The sequence below is a fragment of the Mus caroli genome, unplaced genomic scaffold, assembly GCF_978045245.1.
Source record: "Mus caroli unplaced genomic scaffold, Mus_caroli_1 scaffold_2, whole genome shotgun sequence".
Classification (NCBI taxonomy): domain Eukaryota; kingdom Metazoa; phylum Chordata; class Mammalia; order Rodentia; family Muridae; genus Mus; species Mus caroli.
The window spans coordinates 103,137,087-103,158,367 of record NW_028227257.1 but is presented as its reverse complement, the minus strand read 5'-3'; the positions used below and the strand labels follow the sequence as shown (position 1 = coordinate 103,158,367).

At 40.9% G+C, this 21,281-nt stretch overlaps 1 protein-coding gene across 3 annotated transcripts in view; it reads right to left on the bottom strand.

Moving 5' to 3' along the window:
• Positions 1–21,281, bottom strand: part of Sestd1 (SEC14 and spectrin domain containing 1) — a 96,916-nt gene that overhangs the window by 12,351 nt on the left and 63,284 nt on the right. For all 3 annotated transcript variants that reach the window (XM_085834744.1, XM_029472050.2, XM_021150523.3), the window contains 4 exons: positions 17,747–17,802; positions 15,053–15,264; positions 7,229–7,351; positions 298–492 (listed from right to left, as the gene is read on the bottom strand). In XM_085834744.1, coding sequence (XP_085690870.1) covers positions 298–492; positions 7,229–7,351; positions 15,053–15,264; positions 17,747–17,802 — 586 coding nt within the window. The remainder of the gene's footprint in view (positions 1–297; positions 493–7,228; positions 7,352–15,052; positions 15,265–17,746; positions 17,803–21,281) is intronic.

Here is a 21,281-nt window from a genome sequence, read left to right as displayed (position 1 = left end):
GACACACGGATGCATGCACCAGGAAGGTCAGCAGAATGCAAGAAGTTATTGATGGTTCCATTTCTGTCTATGTTACAAAACACATGTATTGAGAAACCATCAAAGTGAACTACTAGCTTGGAATCCAATCACATGCGGAATGACAAAATAACTTAATTAAAGAAATTCATTTCATTACCTCCACCAGAAAATTACTGTCCCAGAAAAGTCATCACGGGGCATGCAAACCTACAAAAGTTTGTGCAGATTGTTTGGACCACTTGCAGGAAAGGGAAGGGAATCAGAGCAGGTACTCACATCTTGGGCCACACCATGAAATTCCAAAGCTGCCTGCAGGAGGTTTTGCCTAAATTCTAGCTGACTGGCCTGTCGATAGCAAACATCGCTAAGCTGTTGCTGCAGAGACTTCAACTCCACAAGATCTTCCTCGTCTCCGGCGTTTAAGAGTGCTGCAATCTGCTGGTTAAGCTCCACATATACTGCGAACCACTCCTGTAACAGGGGCATCACAAAGCAATCTAAAGGTCAGATTTGCTCCTGGAGCACTAGTTCTAATTTCTCAAGAAGAGAAACAGAAATTTTCGCATATCAGAATTATTTAAATAGAGAATATTCACATCCTTCCACTGTGACCCCAAATCAGCCACAAACCAGTCTCTCCTGGGCCTTCTAAGTGGCCCTTCTTCCCTGCTCTAAGGGAAGCCTGTTTGTACTCAGAAAATACGGGGACCCTTGGAGTTTTCCCAAACCAACCATAGTTCTTATCAAGAACATCCCACCCACCATTCCTGGGTGAGCTCATGCCTCATCATTACCTCCAGACTGTTATTGTCAAGTCCCCAAACCTCACCACTGCCTCAGTGCATCTGCAGCTCCCCTATCCACAGAGGGATGCCACAAAGGCTTGGCTTTCTCTTCACAGTGTCTCCATCATGTAGACATCTACCAACACCAACTCCTGGTTTCATCCCTGACTCCCTGATTCTCTTCTGAACTGTATTATTCTCTTTATCTTACTGACCTATTGTAGACACCACAAAAGCTGATTGCCTGCTACTATACAGCTCCCTAAACCTCAATTTCATGGATCCTGTTCTCTGACCTCCAAGGACTGATCCCAACTGCCTGCCTTTAGCATGTTAACATTACAATCCTATGGTGTCCACCAATCCATGTCAGCAGGTTTTCTGCCCAGAGCTTGGCAGCCTCCTGCTCTTCCCTCTACCCTGGGTCACAGACTCACACTACTTCCATTTAGACCCATGCAGGCTTCTTTCTATACATGTACCTATCACAACCTAGAACCAGGTTTCTCTGCCTACTGTGACTATACCAGCTCATGTGGCTATGGTACTACAGCAATGTGCTATACAACTGTGGTCAGTAGCAATGATGTTCCACAGATTATATATAGCTTACCAACATCACATCGCTCAGTCAATGTTTATGCAACATAAAGGAAAATACATTTTCAATGCTTGCCCCGCTCCACACTGTTGGGTAGTAAATGGCAGGATACATGTGTTTACATATCTTACTTTGTGCCTTGATTATATCAAAGACTTCAAAGTTTTATTATTTTTTTTTAAAAAAAAAACCTATTAAGCCTTATTCTGAAATGTCATTTTCAAAGAAAAATTAGTTTTATTCTTCTTTCCTCTTTTTTCCACACATCTCTGGCACTGTGCCTGTGCTCCCCCAAAACACGCGCGCGCTCACACTCTCCTTTCCACCGCTGCATTACATGCATCTTATTGGACTCTTTCAGAACCTTGTTTCCCCTCATGATCTCCAGGTTTCACACTCTTCACACACACTTGCCTCCCACTTACTGACCATAAGCAGGCTGAGAGAGAACATACAGTTTCTAAGATATTACTCCTTGCTTCACTGGAAGAACCAGAAGCATCTCATGAGAACCTGTGAGCAATTCTGGAGCCCTGCACCCTGTGGGCCACCACACCCAGCGCCCTGCAGCCAGTTCACTGCTGCAGACACAGAGCTTTGCCTCTGGAGTTATGTTGTCTGTATCACCCACCAGAGCTTTTTCAATTGGATTACTTTCATCCGCATGAACATCAGCTGAAATATATTTAAATGTACATTTTAGGTTTTCTATACCTTAATGTTTTAAGTTAAATCACACATACATGTATATGTGCACACACAAACTTGAACATATATACACACCTGTACACAAATCATTTCTATAACTAACACACACACACCTTTCTTTTAGGGGTTCTCAATACTCATTTTATCTCACTTACTATTCTCTTTTGAATTTTTCCTAATCAAATTTCTCCTAAGAAGTTTCCCCTAATTTTGTACTACCATTCTTCTGAAACCAACCATGTCACACCCACCAGAGACTCCAAGGCTTAGCTCCTCCACCAGCCAGGCCCCAGGCTCCACCCCATGACTCAACAGCTCATCTGTCTGCTGCCTCCCTCCTTTCGTAGTCTCTACTCTTTCATTTTTATTACCTCGAACTCCACACTAGTCTATGCTCAAAAAGTGCTTCTTACAGATTGAAAGGCATTACAGTCCTGCTGCAGACCGGGCCTCTGCCTACACCTTGTTCCCCCGTTCCCTGGCAACACCGACATCCCCCTCCATCATGTTTCTGCAGCAGCAGCTTCCAGCACCGAGTCTGAGCTTGAGCTTGAATTCCTCCTTCACCACTTTTCAAGGCTCAGGGACTAAGTGCCATCTCCTCAGAGAGGCCTTGCCTCAATACCACACCTCTCCATTGCTCTCTACTCCCCATCTCTCCTGACTTAACTGTAAATTCTATATGGTAAGACTTTGCTACAACTCAAGAATTCAGAACAATGCACACAATTAACTCACACTGAATAAATATACAAACTATAATAGACATTTCAGACTTGGTATTAAATTAAGTATACCTACTTAAGATGATTTTTTGCAAATGTCTGGAATTTTTTGGGTTAACATGAATAAGACACAGCAGTAATACATATGAGAAGCCATACAACAAAGATCTCTATGCCTAGACTATCAAAACTGTGGAGGTCAAGTTACTGTTGCATTAATGGTGGTGGTAAGAATTGTCTTCCTATTTTATTGGCTATGTTAGAAACATAATTAGTTTTTAAGGAATTTTAAAAATAAAAAGTTATTACAACGGCTAATGGAGAGTAGATGTCAACATCTTATTTTACACTGTGTGTCTTATGTGCTAATGTGCAGCATGGGGGCGGGTCAGAGGACAACCTTCAGGAGAAGTTTCTCTCCTTCCACCACATGAGTACCTCTGACACAGCTCAGCTCATTAGGCCTGGCAGCAGGCACCTTCTCACCAGTCCAAGAATGGCTGTTTTAATGTGAAAGGAATCTTGGAGAAAATTGATGTCATGTTCCCAAATAGACTGTGATTTCACTGCCTTATTTATAGCACTTAGAAATTTAGTTAGTATTCTGAAGAAATGTGTCTACTTCCTGAAAAAGAAGTGGCAATGATTTTAAGCAAAGCAATACATTAAGGGGTTAGCCTTCTAGAAAATAATTTTTCACTGAGAACTTCAAGCTTCACTTGGCTTGGTGCTCATCAGAAGGTTTAAGCTCTTTGGTGGGGCCCCAGGGTATACGAGGTATATCTCACCAAGGATGTAAATATAACACAAGAACTGCTGTGTCTTAAAAATCAATACCTTGATTAGAGATACAGATTTTATTGATTTATATAAGTGAGGTTGTCCTAAAGACACATCGGCAGCCTGTCTAGGATGAGTCATGGAGACCGGGATAGTCTATAATATGCACTGAAGGTCAATTGAAGTGTTTATTCCTACAACAGGGGGGATTACAGTGTATGTTCCCTTAGGTGAGCAGACTGCCTTTCATTCACCTGATCTATCCAGCTTATACATCTGTTATATGGAATAAGATTAAGTATGATGAAATGAAAAAGCACAAGATTTGGGGCTTGAAGAAAGATACAGTAGCCAATGAGTGTGAGTGTCTTTTTTGCAGCACTAAGACAGTCAGCCAATGAGCATGAGTGTCTTCTCTGCAGCACCAAGACTTAAGGTCTTAGCTGCCAGTGTTTGGACAGTGGCGCTGCTGGAATGTTGAACATCTACAACAGCTGTACCAGAAAAAGCATCCCAATGTGGATGAAGGAAACAGGGCCAGGTCAGGCTCCCAAGGTGATTCCCACACAGGAAGGATCAAGAGGAAGCGCACTACTGGTTCCTATCAGATGGTACACACCAGGACATACATGTGGCCTCTATGGCCAGGATCCTGACAGAATACTAAACAGGCTTCACAGACCACACTCCACACTCTTACCACAGGTTTCTTGCTTCAGTTGCCTCTACCAACCTACAAAAGACTTTTATTGAACTAATTTTTTTAAAAAATTTTTTAATGTTTCGAGTCTTCCAATTTGTAATTCTCCTGCCTTAAAGTTCTGAGATTATAGGTATGCAACACCACACCAAGATTTAACTAAAAGATTTTAAAATTTGTTGTCAGATTCTATAACCACCATCACATTCCTTACTATTTTCTCTGTTGTACTAAAAAGCTAAATGAATTTCTACACCATATCCCTTGCAAAGAGCTGTGTGTTAGTAGAAGTCTCATTCTTCTTTATACTAATCCTAAACAGCCAAACGTATTGAGTTTGTAGTTTTAATTCTCCATTATTAGCTTTTATGTGAAGTTTGAATTTAATGCTTGACATTGTAATTTAAAGCAAATAGTATACTAAACATTTCTAAATTCTATCTTTATTAGCTATCAATACTAAATTTTGCCATTAATTCACAAGACCTGAGAAACACCAATAAATGCTTCCAGCTGTTGGATCTTATTTACAAAGAACAAACAAGAGTTTCAATTTTGTTATTGGGTTTTTGGTTGGTTGGTTGGTTGGTTGGTTGATTTTAAGACAGTTTCACTATGTAGTCTTGGATGGTCTACAACTGGCTATATTGACCAGATTAGCTTCAAAGTTAGGGCAATACTCTATAGGTGCATGCTGTACTACACTCAGTTAAGAAAGTCTTGAATAAAATACTAAATATTAGAACCTTAAATATCATAAGTTAGCACATGTATTATCAACCAACCTTTTCACAAGTCAACGACGGTGCAGCGCCACCTATTGGTTAAAATAGTTCAATCCTCTTTCTAAACCTTACAAGGGAGAATTTCAAATCTAACCAAAATGCAACCCAACACAATAATAAAAGTCCACATCCACCAAGCTTTAGCTGTTTCCAACCTGTGGCTGACTCCATTTAATCCCGACTCCCACCCAGTCTTTCCACACTTCCCAATTATGCAATGAATCCCAACCAGCACACACGACTTCAGTGCAATCCGTGGGGAGTCATCAGTGTTTTCCTCCAGGACTAGGAGTGAAGACGTCAATTTGTCTCTGCAAGTCCACAAGCACCAACAGCCTGAGAATTAGGGCATGACGAAGAACACGCTCTCTCTTAGGTTTATTCGTTAAATTGAGTGACTTCTCTAAGAGAAGACACGGAAAGGACCACATGGAGCCCAGAGATCCACTACAATATCAGGAAAGCATGTCTGTCTGTCAGCAGTGTTTGCACCTGAAGAATCTTCCTCTAGATATCCCCACCCCGGCTAGGGGTCCTTTCCAGTTTAGAAGTTCTGCAAACATTTCAGCACACAAAGTACGCTGAAGCACACAGACTCCGTAGTACACTGCTTCTTTAAAGTAATGTAATGGCCTTGTAAAGACAGTGCTACACAGGTACACCTTTGTGTGTAACCTGCACCTTTATCCACACTTCATGAAACACACAATGTGTTTTTCAATCCAATGTGAACTTATACATGGTCTGTGTATAACCCATTTTCTACCTATAAGTGTTTTTCTTGTTTTTTTTTTTTTTTAAATAACAAAACACAAATGTCTTCAGATTCTCACATCACAAACCCTCACTAAAAGTCTTGCATAATTAAGTTCTCTTCAGATAAAGTCAGGAATGCTCTATGCCACATACTGATTTTAAGAACTAAATAAGCAAACAAATTATATAATCCAGTTATACTATAATAATGCATTCCAGAATAATCCACGCAGCTCCTACAAACCAAATCACTACCAAAAATTAAATCAAAATCAGAGACAAACTAATTAGTACTATATCATGTAAAAAAAAAAAACAAAAACCAAGAGAATTAAAAAGATTATAACCTCAGGAACAGGGCTTATAAGTTAAATATAAATTATCCACAACAACTTCGTTTAACCATAAAAGAGAGATCCATGCTGGAAGCTGTGAAATGCATGAAAATATATATGCTTTCAACTATAGGATTTCATTTTTAAGTTTCTTATGAGTCCAACATTATTATTACTGACAAGTTTTTGAAGATATTCTAAGAATATGCAAATTAACATATTCAATGTTAATTTTTCCAATTTTGTTTTCAGTCTACTTAAAATGTCATGGCCTGAGAAAATTGAGTGTCTTCCTCTCAAACTGGACATGACTTTCACACTGAAGCCAGGCTGACTGCCCCACAGCAGAACCCAAACAATATTGAACTCTTCCACTTGCCAAGTTTTACATTTTAAATTCTTTTTAGTCATTATTCTCTACAACCAGCTTAGGGATTCATTTATTGCCCGACGTAAACCTGATCTCCTGTGTTTAACGATGTCGGTGCTGTGGCTCTTAGCATATAATCCTACTGCATATTCCCAAGAGAGCAGCAACGGCCCTCTCTCTGAGGACCACAGAAATGCCACTTGGAAAAGGAAAGGGAAAGGGGAAATGGGATGGGGTGGGGGTGGTGACAACTGTGGGTTTGAAAGGGGAAGTGAATATGATCATTTGATATACAACTATAAAAATTTCACAAATGAAACCCATTATTCTATATGATTAATACTTGCTGAAACAACAATTAAACCCAGAAGTTTCCATCTCAGGAACTACTGGCAAAGGTTCTGTATTTTTAAGTTGCCATTTCTCTGACACTGTAAATGTCATCCAAATTGTGCTTCTTTAACCAAGTAATGGAACTGTATGGGAATCAGGCCCAAACTGGCACTGATTATATTTCAGCCATCAAGGTCACTTTCAGACCTCTAAGCACTCAACATAAGCACTCCATACCCTACACCAACACTGGAAGCAACCCAGCACGCAGTACTCAGTCCCACCCAGCTACTAGTGCTGCCACGGCCAAGGGAAAGCTCCTCACTCACGCTGTGTTGGCTCTCGATCTCCTCATGCTTCTGTTGCAGGGCCTGGGAAGCCCTGATCGAGTCGCCAATGCCCCACTGTGCTCTCAGTTGCTCAGACCCAGGCCCTTCAAGCCAGTTCACAACCTACAAATGAAAAGGTAAGATGAGAATAACCAAAAGCTTTCAGATTTTCATTCTCATTAGCTTCCCGTCCCCAAATTCCTGAATTCTCTGAATGTTTATAACTTAAATTATTTAAATTCTATTTAAATGTCTATTAAATATTTAAAATATCACATGTAGTAAACGACTCATCTGGAATTACATATTTACACTGGGATATCACTACCAGAAACCTGAACTTGGAAAAATGGACACTGTAGCTAGCACTTAGCTTTCAGCTATCTGACTATCTGCCAGGCTGAGGAAAAAAAAAAAAAAAAAAAACAAGTAGAAAACCAACAAGAGAGAACACTGGCCTGCTTCTACTAAAGAGGGTTAAATTCTGCTTAAGTTAAGAGATCCAGAACTACAGGATTTAGGGTTGGGAAGGACATCAGAAATGACATTGGTCAAAGGTTTTAACTAACACTTCAGAAAACTGAGTTTCAGCAATTAAGTAACTGGTCCAAGGTAACAATATACTATTGAAAAACTAGGACCAAAGGAAAGACTCGGGGGGAATGTTCTTTCCAAAGCCCTAAAACAGTGAAGTAACAAAGTGAAAATACTACGTAACTAACTACAGAATAAGACGACTTTAATATGTTCTAGGTGTCTTCCTAGGATAAACTAGACATCTAGACTTCTGCGGAGAAGCCCCACAAACTCTGCTCAAGTGAATATTAGGGGGATCTATAGTTTGCCAGGATGGTGGGACCCAGTCCTCATCTGCAGTGTCACAGAGGCAGGTGTGAGCCATCTGGGGAAGATGAGTCACTCTAGCATCACAGGTTCATGCTCCCTCGTGACTCACGGAACTGAAAGATGCCCCACGTTGTATTCCACCAGACAGTAACAGTTCAGACCTGCCTCTGGGTGAATTTTAGTAGAAGCAACATTACCAAGTAACACTGGTGCTGCTCGGGGGAACAGAGTAATGATCAGACTCATTCAGGAGGTTCTGCGAACTCTTCCTGAACACTCTCTGTTAAGGAATTCTAATCAAGCCGAGCAGGAACAATATCACCAAGCGTCACCTGTTACTAAGTTACAACAGAGAACCTGAGACTAGATGTGCATTGGCTTAAGCCTACACTTGGGACAGTTCTCACAAAGTGGGCACAGGTGCTTCCATCTCTTGCTGGGATGGCCGCATAATGAAGAGCAATCTGTCTCTTACAGTGCACTTCTGCTAACACGCACTCTCAGTTTTAAATGCTTATGCATTCTTTTAATTATTATATAAACATACAATGTAAGGAAACCCTGTACATTTCCTTCTGTTAATTTTCAAAGCAGCTTTTCTGTATCATCCTAGATGTATTTGCTTCAGCCAACTCCTAAGATCCAAGTGATTTCTATCCTGTGATTTTTTTCACTTAGCACTAAACTACAATACTGTAGTGATTTTCCATGTGCAAACTACTATGATGTTTAATAAGTTTACAAACCTCATTTTAAGCAGGCCACCCTTTGCCTGTTTCTCTCTAACTGTCCAATCAATCAACCCATTCATCTTAAGATGCACAGCTATTGCATCGACGTTCAAGACTCTACTTCCTTGGAAATACATCCATTGGACCTTTCTTGCCCAATGATGAAAATGCTAATGATTAATGCATACATTATACATCAGTCCTGTAAAATACTTGCTTCTATCCAAAATCACCCATAATAAGCTTTAACTGTATGTGATGGTTTGTATATCCTTTGACCAGGGAGTGGCATCATCTGAAGGTGTGGCCTTGTTGGAATAGGTGTGACCTGGTTGGAATGGGTATGTCACTGTGGGTGTGGGTATAAGATCCTCACCCTAGTTGCCTGGAAGTCAGTCTTCCACTAGCAGCCTTTGGATGAAGACATAGAACTCTCAGCTCCTCCTGCGCCATGCCTGCCTGGATACTGCCATGCTCCCACCTTGATGATAATGGACTGAACCTCTGAACCTGTAAGCCAGCCCCAATTAAATGTTGTTTTTTTATAAGACTTGCCTTGGTCATAGTGTCTGTTCACAGCAGTAAAACCCTAACTAATACAGAAGTTGGTACCAGGAGTGGGGTATTGCTGTGATAGGCTTGACCATGCTTTTATTTGAAAGAATATGGATTTTGGGATTTTGGATTTGGAAAGCAGTGGAATGCTTTAAGTGGGGCTTAATGGGTCATCCTTGTAGGAATATGGAAGATTTTGTTGCTGGGAGTAATTTGAACTGTGTTGACCTGGCCCAAGAGATTTCAAAGGAGAAGAATTTCAGAATGTGGCATAAAGACTGGTTTTGTGGTATTTTGGTGAAGAATGTGGCTACTTTTTGCCCTTGTCTGAAAAGTTTGCCTGAGGCTAAGGTGAAGAGACTTGGATTAATTGCATTGACAAAAGAAGTTTCAAAAAAGCCCAGCAGAGACTTTGTCCTCTGGTTAAGTCTTATGAAGAGAAGTTTGAACAAGCATAGCAAGCTTAGAAAGGAAAAATATAAAATATATGGTTTGAGTATTAAAGGAGTACCAGGAAGTGAAATGGAGCAAAATCTTGTGTTCTAGGAGATAAAGATTAAGGGAGTGGGACCTTGGGGCAAGATCCTACCCAGCTAAATTAGATCCAGGCATGGTGGTACACACCTTTAATCCCATGAGACAAGCATGCTGATCTCTACATTCAGGGTCAATCTACAGAGCAAGAACCAGGATAGCCAAGCTTAGGCAATGAAGGATTTAGAAAACATAAAGCTAGTGATAATGTAATAATACAAGGGGATCATGTTCTAGTTCCTGTAAGCAGCAGAACTCGGCAGCTTCAGCCATTGTGCCTCTGGCTCTAGAGTTAAGAATGGAAGGAACTACTGGGAAAATTGATGCTGGTTAGCTGGAGCTAAGGAATTAGCGGTGATTAAGAAGAGACCAGCATTGTTGAGGTGAAATTTTCTGGAAATTGTTTTCTGGGAGCACAAAGAAGCTGTGTTCCAGAGATAGATAAGGTTGTAGCTCATGCTGCGGCTGGACTTGGTAATGTGTAAGAGTCACTCAGGTGGTACTGCTTGTGAAGGAATGAAGGGATCATGGAGAGAAGCTGAGGTTTAGCACTGTGAGAGGCCAGGGAAGCCCATTGGAGAAGGTGAAGCCTCAGCTGTAGTTGATGGCCCAGGATTGAAGGGGTCATGCAAAGGATTTGAGGCTTGCCACCCTGAAGAGAGCCCATGAGAGGCTATTGGTGAAGCCTAGTTGGAGTGGAACACCCCAGTGTATTGGAGATGTCAGTACCATGGGATGATCAAGAACAGCAGCTGTAATGGTGTGGATCAACCTGAGCATAGAGTGCTACAGAGGACAGAGATGGAGAAGTGATGCCAGCCCTTAGGAGGAGTCCAAAAGATCAAGTGGAATCCCAGACACTGAAAGAAGAAGCTGTAACATTGAACTTGCCTTGGAGACTCAAAGATGTTAAAGATGCCAGAGCCATGGGACACATGCTGAGGAAAGCTGCTAACAGGGAGTGGAACCAGCCCAGGAGGAAGCAGTTTGTTGCAGTCAAAAAAGATGAAAAAGGAGTGGAGATCTGAAGACCACTTTGACATCAGCCATGGAGATGCAGAGTTTGGAGTTTGCCCAGCTGGTTTCCTGCCTTGCTTTGGGGATTACAGTTAATTAAGTTGAATGAATCTCAGAAGAGACCTTGAACTTTGGACTTTTAGCATTGTTGCAACTGCTATAGACTATGAGGACTTTGAAAGCTGCACTAAATGCATTTTGCATTATGCTATGTTTAAGTATGGTCCCCATAGACTCATGTTTTTGAACAAGTCTATGGGGACCAGGGAGTGGAATGTGATGGTTTGTATATCCTTTGACCAGGGAGTGGCATCATCTGAAGGTGTGGCCTTGTTGGAATAGGTGTGACCTGGTTGGAATGGGTATGTCACTGTGGGTGTGGGTATAAGATTCTCACCCTAGTTGCCTGGAAGTCAGTCTTCCACTAGCAGCCTTTGGATGAAGACATAGAACTCTCAGCTCCTCCTGCGCCATGCCTGCCTGGATACTGCCATGCTCCCACCTTGATGATAATGGACTGAACCTCTAAACCTGTAAGCCAGCCCCAATTAAATGTTGGTTTTTTATAAGACTTGCCTTGGTCATAGTGTCTGTTCACAGCAGTAAAACCCTAACTAATACACTGTATTTTCCAATAACCTTTGCAAGGTACATAAACTATTGTTATGGAAATACTCCTGCCAGATAGAAAAGAAATCTCTCCATACAGTTATTAGCAGTACTGAATGCATTGCAAATGTCTGTTTATTACACATAAGGGGTCTTCTGTGATTTCTCCTTCTCTTTTTATCTCATATTCTACTGCCTTAATATACAAACTTCTGCTTTAAGGATTAATACTATCACACAAAGCTCAAAAATAAAATAGTATTACTGCTGAGCAACTAACTAGAGTAACGGTGTGGAGCGTCCTTACTTTTCGCTGAACTCTGGTCAAGTTCATCACTACCGGCAAGAACTCTTCAGAATAAACAGGAGTCTGGTCCTCAACACCTTTGATCTCTCATCTGAGCGTCTCTATGGGAGCAGGGCTCTAGGGCCTGTTTTACTTCACTGGACAGTGTCACTTTTACAGAGGAGTCATGAGCAGGTGCCAGTCGGAATTCCGGCTCAGTCCCACAAATACTTTGAAGAGAGTGTACAAAGCTGCTTTCAGGACATGCCAGTTGGTGTACATCAGACACTCATTACTGTTCCATATTTTAGTGTTAGATACAATAGTTAAGATAGACACTTTCTTAAGAAATGTACAAGCCTCTTGGAAAAATACAGATGAGAGACAAACCATAAAGCCTGAGAGGGCAGAAGTAGTTTGATGCAGAGAAGGTGGGGAAGCAGAGGCCAAGACTTACAAACTCTACCATGACAAGTCTTACACAGCGACTAGCACAGCCCGACAGTAGCGCCATGCGCCATATTTAAGGTGAAGGCAGAACTTAGACTCACACTGGGCACTGCTTGCTGACTGATTAATTAAATATGAATGTCAACTTGTCCTCATGGGTTCCTATGCTGTCCACTTCTCTTCAAACTCTTGCCCTTTTACCTTCTAACACAGAAGAAAGCCCAATCACCAGACCCCCTCTGACCTGAGATTCCTGGCCTGTAAACTGTACAAAGCAAACCCCTGTCCACATCAGTGTCTGTCTGGGGCATTAGTTCAGTGACATAAAAGTGAGTTAAAGTACAGACACCTAAACATGAACTTCATCCAAAGGACAGACATCTCACTGACACAGAAAGGGCAATCATATGAGCTGTATGTATGAGTACACACAGCTTTAAAGCGCACAGAAGCCTTCTTTCTTAAGTATGGAACACCATAGTGTAAATGCCATAACTGTATGACTATTTCTAATAAAATTATTCAAATTGAGGTCAATGCCTAGTAAACAAGTCTATTTAAATGCATCAATGATGGGAGCTTGCCAAATGGTGTTATAAAAATTTCATTCACACTTTACTCAGTCAAATATGAATGTTAACTTACTTTAAAAACAGTTTTATATATAATCTATAACCTTATGACTCCTCAAACAGTTATCGATACACTTATATGCAAAGTATAACCTTGGAGATGTGTCCTTAAAACGTGTGAGAACAAATATTTGCACAGGCCAGGAACTGCCTCCACAACTGTTTCACAGCTGGACAGCATAGGTGTATCAGGACACTTAGTGGTCAACCCCAGCAGGAGGGCAGCCAAGAAGGAAGGGCCTGGGCACTGGGCACAGAGCCTCCAACTGTGCACTTAGCTACTGACAGTGCATCTTACTCTGCACCTATGGCCTCTCTTTAGAATGGAGGAAAAGTGTAGGCTCTAAAAATAATACCTGCAGCGTTGGCAGAAAAGCTGCCGCATTACATAGTAGGGGCGACCACAGCCTCCTCAGTGAAATGGTGATGTTGCTTACCTAACTTCACAGAAACAGCATGGGGAATATCTGCATTCCCCGTGACCTCTGACACTGTCCATCCAAACTGTGTTTGAAAATTACCATGCGACTACTTAGCACTCAGCTTATCAGAGCCGTCCACTGCTCGTGCGTCACGTTCTCAGAGATGCTAGCTCAGCTGAGTGGCAAGTCAGGGTTCAATGATTTAACATAAGCAGACATGCAGCTTTCTAATTAGCTTCATGTAAATTGATTTCCCCAAATATGCAAGATGCTCTGGTGCACGCCACGTCACTCTCATGCTACTGTAGGTACATTTAAATAACCGCACTGGCAAAGGAGCTCCATCTTTCCTTAGTTTCTGTGGGACTGCTGCATGCTGACCACTGGTACACCAGCATGTTTGCAGCTTCATAAAGAAAACAGCCAGGTGTGGCCACACACGCCTGCAAGGCCTGTATTCAAGAAGCTGAGGCATGAGCCAGGAGAATGAGAAGCTCAAGGCCTGCCTGCACTACAAAGTGAGACCTCATCTTTGATTTATGTGTGATTAATGTAAGAAGGTGCTCTATAGAATTCAGTGCAATCCAAGAATCCAAATCCACTCCCTTATTATGCTATTCTCTTACCACCCCCAAAGTGCCAGCCTCCTGTAAACCTTCTGTGTGGTAAAATCTGCCATGTTTCTAGAAAATGAAGTCAACTGCTACTTCCTCCCACCAGGCCTTCCCGACTCTGGCAGCCACTAGAAACGCCCAAAGCACTGTGGTTCTTTCCTTGTGATAGTTAACGCTTTTTCTCCTTACCTCTATCAGCAAACAAAACTGAATCTACTTTTATAACCTGTATACAACTTAGCACCATGCCTAAATATCTACCTAGAGAACCAATGACTCAAGATTTTTAAAGAACACTTCAGTATTTCAAGCTGCTTGTACTTGTTTTGAGAGGTTTCATTTTTAGTTATGTGTGCGTGTGTGTCTGTGCATGAGTGCACACATATAAGCACAGGTACTACGGATGACAGAAAAGCATATAGCATCAGATCCCCTGGAGCTGGAGTGACAGGTAACTGGGAGCCCTTGAAGTGGGTACTGGGAACTGAACTCAAGTCTTCTGCAAGAACAGTAGACTCTCTCACTGCTAAGCCATTTCTCTAGCTGAGCCAGCTTTTATCTTCAAATAAAAATTATTTAAAGATTTATTTTAATTGTTCAGTAGATAAAAATCTACCACAATCTAATGAACAGAAATGTCTCATATTTGTTTTTGGATTTTCCAGCCATATTCTGTATGAAAGTCAACTCTAAAAACAACTAAAAATTCATAAGTATATTTGTTTTTACTAATAGTATAAATGGGTACATTTAATATTGGAATTGACTACATCACATGTATCATCTTTATATGCTAGAATAAAATACTTTACAATGATAGTAAACAGTCTACTAAGTTTTAGAAATTAAGAATAACTCAAACGACCACGTTCAAATGTTATGAATTAAATGAATATAGAAAGCATTTTTTTATGTTTTAAAGTAGCTGCTTTTGAAGTCTTTGTTAGTGAGTTAAATAATCAATTCCACCAGAGCAGAAATAATTTCACTTTAGTGTAGACACTCCCTATGAAGATAGGAATCCAGTTTGAAATCTCCTAAGTTCTCTGCGTGACACACAGAGGACTTAATACAGTCAGTCACACATCACTGACAGGGAAGTCGGACTCTGTCAGCCCCGACACCCACCTGCATCACCTTCTGCTGGATCTCCTCCAGCTGCGTGCGCTTACTGCGCTGCCTGCAGACTTCCTGGTAGCGCGTGTACTGCTCCCGGAGTGAGTCCAGCAACTTCATAACCTGCGGCTGTGCCAGCAGCTCGTCATCCATAGGAGACCACGAGACCCCTCCGTCGGAGCCATTAAATCGACGCTGCTGTAATTCAGATAACAACTCATGCCCTTTACAAACGAAAGATACTTGTAATTAATGCCCACAAAAAGTACGGTCCCTACAGGTTCATCTGCTAAATCCTAGTCCTGATTTTAAAACCTACCCTTCTGACTTCTCAAACGGAATGCAATGCAAGTAGAAACTTCATATATCACATTGAGTAGGAAAACTGCTTATGTGCAAACACATGACAGCAAAAGTCATTCAATATATACTAGAAGGCACATAGAAACAGATGCCAATCATGTAAATATAAACACCCTATATGCCACAGTAAATGTAGAACATATACATTGATAAATACTTATCAGATTCCTGGTGGACCATTACTTAAGATATGGTGTCAATACATTGTCTTTATGAAGCAAAATTACACTCTAGAAGTTTCATTACTAGCTCAACAGGCATGTTGTGGCTTTCGGCTCCTCACTCTCAAGCACGCCACTTAGAAGCTGACAGTGAGGCACGTGTACCATCAGTGTAGCTGGGGGAAGTTTCCTGAGCAGTAGAGAATCACACTGAAGTCATCTCCACGGCAGCGCCTGTAACCTACCGACTGACTAGTGAACGGGCCACGCTGATGGGAGAATGACACATAGCAAGCTCACTCAGGAATCTACTCACATGAGAAGCTGACACAGAAGAGGGCCTAGCAAAGCCATAGGCACATTGACAACTTTAAAAATGAACAGACTGTTTGCCCAGAATAAAACTATTCCCATTGTTACACAGGCATGGAAAATACACAGATATAAATTTTCTTCTTCTCTTTATTTTGGAAGTATCCTAAACTTAAATACCTTTTAAAGTTTAGAAAGAGAAGGGGGGTTTTGTAGCTTTTAAATATAATCAATTTCTAAAACACAATCTAGTTGTTCTAAATCTCCATTATATACTTTTAGTACCTACTTCAAGTGTTGATAGCATATAAAATAAAACTTAGTGCATATATTTAAATATTTAAAATGTTCTTAAAACGATGGCTTAAAATAAGATGCTTTTGAAATGCTAAATAATGCAGGAAGTGAAGCTTTCCTATGAAACAGCACCTTTCCTGGCCAGCTACTATAATGTCTAAGCATGGGGCTTGTGGGTAGTAAGTAGTCCTTTGCGCCCCGAGGAACTAGAATCTGAACCGCACTCAAAACTGACAAACAGCTGAAGAAATACATCAAACTATTCGGATTTTAAAACGTAATTCCTGGCATTCTTTAATTGGAAATACATTTGTTTTAAAATCTGTGCAAATACTTAAAACACATCACAATCTTTGCATGAACTCCATATATGTGTGTGTTTATCATTAATATAAGAACACCCCCATTTTTCATTATTCTGACAATTGATAGATATCTTAGCATTTTCCTTGTGGGTACTGTTTATATCAGAGAACATTCAGGGCAATCCTTTCAGAGAACAACCTGATGCCTCCCTGCCTGGGTTCGGGTTCTGACTATAGACCTTACTGGCCACTGTCTATGCATCCATAACTGCCCATGAAGGAAGGAACTAGAGCCTCATGCTTGCTAGCAATATGGGCAGCTCCTGAGCGACAGCTGAAGTCCTTCTTTACATTCTTCATTTTGAGAGATCTCTGCAAGTTTCTCAAACTTTTATTTAATTCATTCTGTGGATCAGGCAGGCCTTCAACCTGTTACCTTCCTGACTCTCTGTCCTAGGCACTGGAATTCAACAGCTTGTGCCACTAGGCCCAGCTTAACCATTTAAGCCTCAGTTTCATTCCTTTAAAAACAAGGTAACAAGACCAACCTCAGGGACTGCGCTGAGGAATAGAGTTCTTAGTTTGTGCCTGGAACCCAGAAAGAGTGTAAGTGAGAGCTATTAATCTTTTCAGATCAGAAATAAAGCTACAGTATTTCATTACAAGAATTCCATTTCATTCTCCTAGAATTGTTGGCTGTCTACTACAGTCCTGGGCTAGGGCACACACAGCTTGAAGCATGGGGCATCAGAGTGCAGGGCCACCACCGAGGCCTCAGTGATCTGCACAGGGGATTACCAACTGCTGTCACTGGTGCCTCTGTACTCCCACCTGCTTTGAGCTGTGGTGATAAATGTTCTTAATTGATTCTGAACAACTTATTTACTTAGGTTATATTTTTATCTCTAAGCCTTGATTTCTTCAAGTATAAAAGAAAGACAATAATACTAATTATCTCAAATGCTATTGAGGGAATACAGCACATAGCAAGTATTCAATAATTACCATAACAACCCAATGAGATAGAATTAAATGCACTTTTTGAAATTCATTTTATAAAACAGGAAATAGATCCAAATTTTTTAGGAGGAAATACTTTATCATTAATTTTTAAATATTATATTAACACCATTAGGTTAATCCCATATAGTTTGAAGAACTGCCCTTTAAACTCCTACTACAGTAACAAATCACATGTTGAGTAAATCTGTTAAAGAGACTAAGACTTTGCTTACAAGATTATTATCATCACTAGTAAATAATGTTACCTGTCTGAAGAACCGTCTCAGGATCAACGGATGGAAGAAAGTTTAAATCCACAGACCTGGAAGACATCAAACGAATCATGTTTGAATGCTATAATATTCCTATACATCTATTTCAAAATTGTTTTATACTTAATACATTTATTCCAGAAAGATATGATGCTAAATTCCACCAACCATTAAAGAGCCAAATGCTAGTATACCTTAAACTGTTCCCTAACATAGGAAATAATTACTACCAACTCAGCTTTTGAAGCTAAAACCAGAACGAAACAGAGCAAAAAGAACAATTTCCCTGAATGAAAATAAATGTGCAAAATCTTTTATATAATATTTGCAAACCAAATTCAACAACACATTAAGAGGATTACACACTATTGCCAAGTCGGGTTGGCTTCACAGCAAATGTAAGAATGGTTCACCATGTGTAATTAAGTAAGTGTACTGCAGCACAGAGCCTTCAGCACAGACCCCAGCAGACACGAGGAGACAAGGCTTTCATTCTCTTCATTCTTATTCAACACTATCTGAATTCTTAGCTGGTGCCGTGACAGAAGAGGTACAAACAGAAGGGGAAAAGTCAAATTGCCCCTTAGTGAAAATGACACGACCATGATTATTAAACTAAAACACCCTACAGAGCCAACCAGAAAACTCTTAGGCCTGCATTGCATGTTGACTTTTGTCTCCTCAACCTTTGGAGTAGCATGCAGACATTACTAACATGCACACCTATACACATGCACGCGTGGTGTCCTAACAATGCACTCCACTCCTTTCACACTGTGGTCCTGTTTCTCGCATAGTTGGATTTCTGCCTTCATGTTCTTAAATACATGAGAAAGAGAAAATTCAAGAAAAATTGAGGAGCTACCAAATCATAGTCAAAGATCATGCTGCTATCCAAACTAAATCCTGTAACTTGTTAATTTATCCTTGTCTTTAACTCTAGGGTAACCTAGATGCTCCCCGAAGGCTAATACAATGAAGATTGATAAAAATTGGCAAGGGATGGGATTCTATGCCTCAATATGAAGGAAACTAAACAATAACATTTGTGTGGAAAGAGACTAGTCAACACAAGAATTTATTAATACTTCTTGTAGACACACAAGTCAACCAAGCCCTGACCTATTGTCATATAAGTATGTGGGGATACAATTAAACTGGCTTGGGACACTTCCTTAGAGACCTCAACCCAGGTTGACAGCCATCAGCAGGGATAGAAATACTGCACTAAACTCTGGCCATGGATTCATTTCCTATGGGAACTCTTTTCAAATACCTGTCTGTAGTGGCTATTCTTGGTTGTCAACTTGACTATATTTGGAATGAACTACAATCCAGAATTGGAAGGCTCACCAGTGACCCTTATCTGGAGGCTTGGAGATCCTTATCTGGATCTTGGTATGGAGATCTTGAGCCATAGTGGCTATGGATTCCAGAAGATTAAATCTCTGAGTTTAAGGAGATTTAATCTGGGCTACACCTTTCATCTGGGATTAAAGGTGTGGTGGAACACACCTTTAATCTGGGCTACACCTTCTGCTGGAGACAATATAAGGACATTGGAAGAAGGGAGTCTAGCTTTTGCTCCTGCGCCTGCTTGCCGTGTGAGACTGAGTAACTGCTAGATCCTTGGACTTCCATTCACAGCTGCGACTGAACCATTGTTGGGAATTGGGCTGCCGACTGTAAGTCATCAATAAATTCTTTTACTATATAGAGACTATCCATAAGTTCTGTGACTCTAGAGAACCCTGACTAATACAGAATTTGGTACCAGGAGTGGTTCTAGAGTAACAGAAGTACAAGGATGAATCTTTTAAAATATTGGAATTGGCTTGTTGAGCCACCAGCACTTTCAACTACTGAAACCACCATTCATGGACTGACAGAATGCCTTATCTATCGTCATGGTATTCCACACAGTATTGCTTCTGACCAAGGAACTCATTTCACAGCCAGAGAAGTACGACAGTGGGCCCACGATCATGGAATTCACTGGTCTTACCACATTCCCCATCATCCTGAAGCAGCTGGCCTGATAGAAAGATGGAATGGCCTTTTGAAGACGCAGTTACAGCGCCAATTAGGTGGTAACAGCTTGGAAGGCTGGGGTAGAGTTCTTCAGAAGGCAGTATATGCTTTGAATCAGCGCTCAATATATGGTACAGTTTCACCCATAGCCAGGATTCATGGGTCCAGGAATCAAGGGGTGGAAAAGGGAATAGTTCCACTTACTATCACTCCTAGTGACCCTCTAGGAAAATTTTTGCTTCCTGTCCCCATAACTCTAGGTTCTGCTGGCCTAGAAGTTTTGGCTCCAGAGAGGGGAGTGCTCCTACCAGGAGCTACAACAAACATTCCATTGAATTGGAAGCTCAGACTTCCCCCTGGTCATTTTGGGCTTCTAATGCCCTTAAACCAACAGGCTAAAAAAGGAATAACCGTGTTAGGAGGAGTGATAGATCCAGATTACCATGGGGAAATTGGATTACCTCTTCACAATGGAGGTAAGCAAGATTATGTCTGGAGTGTAGGAGATCCCTTAGGGCGTCTCCTAGTACTACCATGTCCTGTGATTAAAGTCAATGGGAAACTACAACAGCCTAATCCAAGCAGGATGACAAAGGACGCAGACCCATCAGGAATGAAGGTATGGGTCAATCCTCCAGGAAAAGAGCCAAGACCTGCTGAGGTGCTGGCCGAAGGTGAAGGAAATACAGAATGGGTAGTAGAGGAAGGTAGTTATAAATACCAATTAAGGCCACGTAACCAGTTACAGAAACGAGGATTATAAAGTAATATGAATGCCCCATTGTAAATTTACAAATGCGTTTGCGATTGTACGAGGGATAGTTATATCATGTTAGGCGTATTCACAACCTTGTTATTGTTTCATGTGAACATGAGATATTATTTGTGTCAAGTTGACAAGGGGTGGATTGTAGTGGCTATTCTTGGTTGTCAACTTGACTATATTTGGAATGAACTACAATCCAGAATTGGAAGGCTCACCAGTGACCCTTATCTGGAGGCTTGGAGATCCTTATCTGGATCTTGGTATGGAGATCTTGAGCCATAGTGGCTATGGATTCCAGAAGATTAAATCTCTGAGTTTAAGGAGATTTAATCTGGGCTACACCTTTCATCTGGGATTAAAGGTGTGGTGGAACACACCTTTAATCTGGGCTACACCTTCTGCTGGAGACAATATAAGGACATTGGAAGAAGGGAGTCTAGCTCTTGCTCCTTCGCCTGCTGGCCGTGTGAGACTGAGTAACTGCTAGATCCTTGAACTTCCATTCACAGCTGCGACTGAACCATTGTTGGGAATTGGGCTGCCGACTGTAAGTCATCAATAAATTCTTTTACTATATAGAGACTATCCATAAGTTCTGTGACTCTAGAGAACCCTGACTAATACACTGTCTTTCCTGAGAAATACAAGTGTGATATATATATATATATAGAGATATAGATTTAGATATAGATATAGATAAATGAGTTGAGTGATGAAACACCAAACTCCTTA